Here is an 8503-nt window from a genome sequence, read left to right on the forward strand (position 1 = left end):
GGTGGAATAGGGAGGGTGGGAGGGAGACGCAAGAGGGAGGAGACATGGGGATATATGTATACGTATAGCTGATTCACTTTGTTATACAGCAGCAACTAACACAACGTTGTAAAGCGATTATACTCCAATAAAGATGTTTAAAAAAATCCATCTTAGAGGTCAGTGGCGAATAGCTGTCACAAAAACCCAAGCGCTGTATACTATAGGAGTAGAATAGTGCTGGCACTATTCTGAACTTTTCTTGACCCTACATAAGGTTTTATATTCAGTGAGAGTTTCTTGAGCATTTGTTGTTTTGCTAGCATTTTTTTATTTTAGTAGGAGAGGACAGGGTAGTCGAGTTTTGTGAAAAAAACAGCTTGGGCAAAGAAGAGGAGGTAGTCATTACAAGTGACTTTATAATCCCATTCAAGTGAAGTTCAAGTGTTTGAGGTCTGGAGTGTGAAGAAGACACAATTAGAAAGGGTGTGTTTGATTGCCAAGCTGAGGAGAGCACCTAAGCGCTTAGAGGCCATTGCAGATACTGGAACAGCGAAAGTATGATTTGTATTTGAGCTTTAAGAGCTAATGTGGAAGAGACGGGAAGCAGGTATACCAGCTGTGCCTTTTCAAGGTCTAAAATGATGGTAATGCAAACTAGAGCAACGAGTGTGAGACTGGAAGGGAATGGGAGATGGGAAAGTTTATATAATACTTACACACTTTCCACAGCAAATTCCCACTGATTCTTCCCATGGGCAACCCAAATCCCTATGACTTCCAAATCTGTAATGTTTCCACTATTCTGTACTTTCCAAAAGGAGAACCATTTGCAGTTGTGTAGCCATTTAGACACTTCAGTATTAGGGTCTTGCTTCTCAGATGGGTGTCATGAATCTCCTAGCCTAGAGGTTATTGAAAGCACAGAATCAGCTTGTTGCATTCTCATCAGGTATGTCAGTTTTAATCAGAGGTAAACAATTTAAAGCAATGCTTTTGTAATAAAGCAAACATGAAAGATTAAAATATACAAAAGACTTTAGCCCCTAAAATAAGGCTTCAAGGAGGTTTTGTGCTTGGGCCATATTCTCAGGTGCTTGTGGGCATAAGATCAGTCTCACCTGCCTTTAGGGCTGCTTAAGTAAAATCGTTTAGAAAGCCAGACAGGTGCTACAGAGAGGAAGAAGCCTTTGGGAGGTGACAGACATACACACAGATAATGTCAAAGTTTGTATCAAGTACTTTTGGAACAGAGTAGGGACATCTGACACTGCTTATTACAGCCAGGGTACCTACCAGAAAAACTTTACAGGCAAGGAGGTAGTACTTGAATATGTCAACCGGATAGGAAGGAGGTATTTTTAGGCACAATAAACCAAATTAAAGAGGTGTGAAACTGGGGCACGTTTGCAGCCTACCAGTTCAGTGTAGCTGGAGTGTAGAGTATGGGAAGGTAAAAGGCAAAATATGAACCTGGATGATGAAGGACTTTAAAAGAAAAATATATAATTGTATTAAATATCCTGAAAATGCTTTGCACAGAGATAGATGAAGTAGCTTTTAGTAATTGTTTCTCCATTGGAAGGTGGTGAAGTAGAACCCAGCATGCTTTTCTGTGTTGTGAGTGAAGGCTTTCACATTCTCAGCAAAAACAGCTGTTATGTTTACCTGTACTTTACCTCAGATGTTGACCGTTCAGATGCCCATGGGTTAGACATAATGCAGATGAGTGAGGCAGGCCTGGTATGTCACGTGGGATTTTGGCATCTAGAGAAAGCCTTCCAACTAAATGCATTCATGCTCAATTGTTTTTTGAATAGTTGGCCAAACAAAACATCTGCTGCCTGATCTTGCCCAAGGGCTGCAAGTTTGCAATTTCTGCTTTAAATTTCCTGAAGATGATCATCTTTCATTATAAACATTTCTTCCTTGTTATGCACAAGCAATATTTAAATGTATAACAATGGAAATCTAAGATAGACAAAGAAAGGGGATGAGGGCCAATTCAGCCAGAAAATTTGGAGGATAGAAATGTAGAATCTTATTTCTCATCTTTTCCATGTGCTTCTTTTTTTCAAGTTTTCATTTAGCAAATATAGAGTTTGAGACAATGTGATATATGTAGATATATATAGATATATGTATATATATATTCTAATTGGTGTATCATGACTAACTTTTTTAATGTTACCTGTGCTATACCAAAATAAATATAATTTAAAATAATTATTCTGGGATTTTTAAAGGGGTTTTGTTATACCTTTGTCTAACAAGAATAAAATTTTTTAAAGATGATGTTATCTGCCAAAGCTCTACTCATTCACTTAAAGTTGTCTGGAACACTTTATGTATGATAGTAGGGGGTGCTCTTGCTAATTTGACCAAACTGAAATAAGCACAAGGCCTTTTAATGTGCTAGAAAAATAATAGGATTCTGTTTATTATCCTTCATCTTTTTAAACATGGTTTATTGGAGGGACTAACTGGACTTGGAACCTGTGGGTTTCTGCTTTGCTGTTGTATAAGGATCAATTTTTCTTAGTAATACATGTCTTTCAGACAATTGGTGCAACCTTTGCAGCCATGATTGGAGCTGCAGTGCTGGTCCAGTCGATATCCTATGACCAGAGCCCAGGCCCAAAGCATCTTGCTTGGTTACTACATTCTGGTATGTTCTGTTTTACAATTGTTGTTAAACAATCTTAAACACTGTCTTTTTTGATGGCTCTTCACAGTCGTAAATGAAATGATATGTACACAACTTAATTAAGCCTCATGTCTGCTAAACACTTAACGGTTTTCTGCACTTATTCCTGGTAGTATTATTGCCAGATCTCCACTCTGGAAAGTTAATGATTCTGATACTAAGACCATAGACAGCCCCAGCATTACACTTGCCTCTGGTGACAGTCTAGTATATGCAGAGATTTCCTTTTATGCATTTGGTCTAATACCAGGAGGATTTCAGATCTGATACACATCACTTGAGAATTGTTCTTGTTGTATATCTTTAGAAAAATAAGAAACTGGGGGTCTCTACCAGAGAAGGAGGACGTAAGACATGTGAAAGAATAGGAGCAGAGGTTTTTGCAGTGGAGCATTGGGAAGAAGAAAGCAGTCAAAAAGATCTTTGGAAATTCACTTTTGTGTGTGATGCGGTTAGCTGGGTCAGTATTTAGATAGTTCTTGGCACAAAGTTCCTGTGGGCAGGACAGAGGCTGTCCAACCCTGGTATTGGGGAACAGTATTACTATTCCTTTAGGTATATGTATATTTTCCTTAATTATGGAAAGACAAATATTTTAAAGTTTACATAAAGTATTTTCCATTGCAAGTATCCCAGGGTATTCTGCCTCTGGGTTGAGTAAAGAACACCAGATGCAGAAACAAAAATGCTTTAGATGCATGGTCTCTACCATAAGCCAAGACAAATTTTATAAGCATTTCCATGAAAATTCCAGGGAGACAGACTGAAACGTTTTTAACGTGGGTTAGTAAATGGAAATTAGTTTTGGGGTACCCAGTATGATGCAGTTCCAGTGTGAAATACATCATTTGTATTCTTCATGTGCAGGCTTTGTTTTGGTGAATGTGAGAGAGCATGACTTCCCAACCTTGGTTTTCAAGCCTCTCTTCCATTAGGTCTTAGGTAATTCAACCATAGATATTTTCCATGGACCTTTACAAGACAGAACTTTTGTGGTTGGGAGGGCGATGGTCCCAATATTTTCTTCTAATACCAGTAACCTGCTTTTAAGAAAAAAATTATTTAAAACGTAGTATGTGCATTTGCTATAAAATTTAATATCTCTTAGTGCCATATAAATATTCAAGGATTATTCAACGTCTTGGCCAGTAAATAGAGTTCTACACCTGTTTCCCATTTTAGACACTGTTTCCTTGAATAAACAGGTTCAGTGTCATTTTACCTCTGATAAATAGTGGATCCACTTGTTGAATTAAAGTAGCTATGTAGTTTTAATTCGAGCTAGAATAAGTAAGCCTTTCTACCTGTGTTGCTTAGAAAACCACTTATCTGATATTATTGTAACATATAAATTACTTAAGTTCTGGGTGTTTTATGTGTGTTGGAGGGCAGTCCCCAAGACCACCCATTCATTCAGCAATTTGTTAGATGGAGTCACAGGACTCAGCATATAGTTATACTCAGAGCTAAGGTTTATTACAGTGAAAGGATACACAACAGGATCAGCAAGGGAGAAAGATACAGGCAAAGTCTAGAGTGTGGAGAAATCCACACACAGGCTTTCAGTGCTGTCTCCTTCCTTTGAGGGCACAGGGCAAGAATGCGAAATGTGCAGTAACATGTACAATGTTTCTGCCCAGGGAAGCCCATTAGAGATTCAGCGCCCAAGGTTTTTAGGGGGCTGATCATTTAGGGACCCTCCTAGCAACTACCAAAATCCAGACTCCCAGAAGGAAAGCAGGCATTCAGCATAACTCATTGTTTGCATAAATAGTCCAACCGTAAGGTTAGAGAATGATTCCAGTGCCAAGTTCTCAGATGCCAGCCAAGGACTAACCTTGCAAGCAGGTCTTTGTAAAGGTAGGCTTAGGTCTGCTGTGTTAAGTAACCTTTTCTTGCGCAGTATGAAAACCATTTTTTTCTTTTTTTAATTTGTTTTCAAAATTTGCTTTATTCTTCATAAACATCTTGGAAGCTGTGTGTGCAGGCATTAGCCTGTCCATATGTTCATGGATGAGGAAGCTGAGGCTGGGTGAGGTCACACAGCAGGAAGTGCCAAAGTCAAGACTGACACCCCCCAATGTTATTTCTCTTTTTTTCTATAAATTTATTATTTATTTTTGGCTGCATTGGGTCTTTGTTGCTACGCGCAGGCTTTTCTCTAGTTGCGATGAGTGGGGGCTACTCTTCGTTGCGGTGTGCGGGCTTCTCATTGCCGTGGCTTCTCTTGTTGCGGAGCGTGGGCTCTAGGCACATGGGCTTCAGTAGTTGTGGCACACAGGCTCAGTAGTTGTGGCTTGCGGCTTCTAGAGTGCAGGCTCAGTAGTTGTGGTGCACGGGCTTAGTTGTTCCGCGGCATGTGGGATCTTCCCAGACCGGGGCTCAAACCCATGTCTCCTGCACTGGCAGGCAGATTCTTAACCACTGCGCCACCAGGGAAGCCCCCAGTGTTATTTCTTAAAGTCCAGCTCTCTGTCTAATTCTTCATTCACAGGCATGATTGAGTTTCAGACCCCTTTAATCCAAAGTGGATTACCTAAGGCCAGCCACTCACGGTGTCAAAGAGACATCAAAGCCAGCTTTTGACCCAGGATGAACATCCCAATGCATTCTATTTTCATTTTTCATACAGATGTTTAATACCTTGTGGACACAGCTGCGGTCTCAATCAGGCCTAAGTGATACTGTGCAAGAATTACTGAAACGCTCACTGAAAGCTAGTCTCTTCTAACTGTGTTTTTCCCCTGCTTTATTGAGATACAACTGATACATGATATTGTATAAGTTTAAGGCATACAACATGTTGACTTGACACATTTATATATTACAGAATGATTACTACCATAGCATTAGCTAACACCTTCATTTCGTATTTACCATATCTTTTTTATGGTGAGAACATTTAAGATCTACTCTCTTAGCAGCATTTATGATATGGTATTATTAGCTGTAATCATGATGTACATTAAGTCCTCAAACTTGTTAATCATAACTGGAAGCTTGTACCCCTTGACAGGTATCTCTGCATTTTCGTCTCCCCCCAGCCCCTAGTAACCACCACTATGCTCTGTGTTTCTCTGTTTGACTTTTTTAGAGTCCACGTATAAGTGAGATCATACGATATTTGTCTTTCTCTGTCCAACTTACTTCACTTAGCCTAATGCCCTCAAGATCCATCTGTATTCTCAAGAAGTGCAACATTTCATTCTTTTTTGAGTCTGAATAATATTCCATTGTTTATATATACCGCATCTTCTTTATCCATCCATCCATTGACAAACACTTGGGTTGTTTTCATATCCTGATTTCAGTTCCTTTGCTTATAAACCCAGAATTGGGATTGCTGGATCATATGATAGTTGTGTTTATTTTTTGAGGAACCTTCATACTTGTTTTCCCCAGTGGATGTACTAATTTCCTGAAGGGCCGTTTTCATTCACAATGATAATGTTGAGCTATTCTTATTAGTTTTGTAATTGATTTGTTCTTAAGCAGCAAACATCTATTGCCATTTAAGATTTTTATCAGTATCATTGGAAAAAATCTCAATAATCTCCTTGAGAGTTTTTCTTAAAATTTTGCTGTCAGTTGCAAAACTGATAGGAATTCTAATAGAAATGTCATACAGACGAACTTCTATCCAATATCTTTCCTAGAACAAAAAATTTAATTTTTCATCATCATGTGATAAAATATGCCCTATTACTTGATCTAGAAATGTTAGTCTCAAAAGAGACACACTGGTATTAAAATTTCAGTGTGAAGGTAGCTCTGTGCTTATTCCATGAGTTCAACTATGCACATTTAATGTTTAAGAAAAGGGTATAGTTGAGAATTCCCTGGCTGTCTAGTAGTTAGGACTCTACGCTTCCACTGCAGGGGGCCCAGGTTCGACCCTTGGTTGGGGAACTAAGATCCCACAAGTCACATGGTACTGCCAAAAAATAAAAGAAAAGGGTGTAGCTTGCTCTACTCAATACGGAAAGAATGCCTTATCTAAGATCTATTTTTTTTTAAATAAAAGATTTCTGTTTACCTTTGCTAATGAAATTATTGTTACTATACTTTTGGTGGACATGTTTATAAATATCTGACAACTAAAATTGCTTTTTACAAGCTGTGATTACATTCCCTATTACACAAGGTGACAGCAGCATCTGTCCTTGAAGTTCCTACTTTAAGATTAGCATCATATACTTATTCTTTCCTTTTACTGTGTTCTCTTTCAGCACAGTAGATTTGACCTTCAGTTATTTTAAGCCTTTCATCTCAGTTCTTCCAAATGTGAATATTGTTATAAAGACTATTGGTAGACTCAGATCCAAATAATGAACTACACTGAATTTGACGTAGTTACTAAAAATCTAGATTAGTGTTTATACTTGTGTGAGTTTTGACTGATTGACTAGGAATAGTGTTAGTTGTGATTTAGAATTTGGATAGGTACAACTTTTAGTTGTGGGGCTTTGGGGATAGTGTCACCTAAATAAGGAGAAGACTTTTTGTAATCATATTGTTTAACTATAAGCTATAATATGTTCAGATGGCATGTTAGTTAGAAGAAGCATTTTCCTTTTGGTTGTTATTTAGTAAATATTTAACTGCCTGCTTGCTCTTTCTCCAGGTGTGATGGGTGCAGTGGTGGCTCCTCTGACAATATTAGGGGGGCCTCTTCTCATCAGAGCTGCATGGTACACAGCTGGTGTTGTGGGAGGCCTCTCCACTGTGGCCATGTGTGCACCCAGTGAGAAGTTTTTGAACATGGGAGCACCCCTGGGCGTGGGCCTGGGTGTCGTCTTTGTGTCCTCACTAGGTAAGCCACTGTGCTTTGATGCTTGGTTCTTGGTTCATGATGTCCTAAAATCATCTGACATACTCAGGTATCCTAATGGAGAGAATTTAGTAAGTGTCATTTTTAAAAGTTGGTTAAAACATATATGCTAATTTGACTGGATTTGCTCATTTGGCATCATGGCAAACCATTATTATTGGTTTTACCAAATACATGTAAAATGGGAAAGTTGGTCTGGAGAACATGAAAATTCTGATGCAGGAACTTTCCTATAATGTGGGCAAGTGACCCACTGCAAGAATGAGTATAATGGGTTTTAAACTGAATGTATGTAAAATTAGAGCACATACTCAGATGGTTTCTTATGTGTGCAACATACCAAAGAAGAAAATTTTTTTAAGTAATGCTGATTATAAATCCAGTTACAGAAAAATCCTTTTTCCCAGAGAAACTTTTTTTTCCCATTTTGATTTCAGGATCTATGTTTCTTCCACCTACCACTGTGGCTGGCGCCACTCTGTACTCAGTGGCAATTTATGGTGGATTAGTTCTTTTCAGCATGTTTCTTCTGTATGATACACAGAAAGTAATCAAACGTGCAGAAGTAGCACCAGTGTATGGAGTTCAAAAATATGATCCCATCAATTCGTAAGTAGCCTTTAATGTCTTTTCTTTGTTGCATAAGGACATTTGTGTTGCTTTGGCATATTTTGTTTTATGACTGTGTTAGTTTCCAAGGACTGCTATAACAAATTATATATACTGGCTGATTTAAAACAACAGAAATTTATTCTCTCATAGTTCCGGAGTCCAGAAGTCGGAAATCAAGGTATCATCAGGGTTGGTACCTTCTGAGGGCCCTAGGGGAGAATCTACTCCATGCCTCTCTCCTAGCTTCTTGTCATGGCCAACGATCCTTGGCATTCCTTGGCTTGTAGATATATCACTCTAATCTTTACTCCTGTCCTCATATGATGTTCTCCCTGTATCTCTGTCTCTTTTTTTTTTTTTTTTTTTTTTTTTGC

At 38.5% G+C, this 8503-nt stretch overlaps 1 protein-coding gene across 2 annotated transcripts in view; it reads left to right on the plus strand.

Annotated features, from left to right (window-relative positions):
- The window catches only part of GHITM (growth hormone inducible transmembrane protein), a 15686-nt gene that overhangs the window by 5700 nt on the left and 1483 nt on the right, over positions 1 to 8503 (plus strand). For both annotated transcript variants that reach the window (XM_007104034.4, XM_028481313.2), the window contains exons 6-8: positions 2539 to 2647; positions 7311 to 7499; positions 7955 to 8126. In XM_007104034.4, the coding sequence (XP_007104096.2) occupies positions 2539 to 2647; positions 7311 to 7499; positions 7955 to 8126 (470 nt within the window). The remainder of the gene's footprint in view (positions 1 to 2538; positions 2648 to 7310; positions 7500 to 7954; positions 8127 to 8503) is intronic.

Source organism: Physeter macrocephalus, chromosome 20 (genome assembly GCF_002837175.3).
Source record: "Physeter macrocephalus isolate SW-GA chromosome 20, ASM283717v5, whole genome shotgun sequence".
Lineage (NCBI taxonomy): Eukaryota > Metazoa > Chordata > Mammalia > Artiodactyla > Physeteridae > Physeter > Physeter macrocephalus.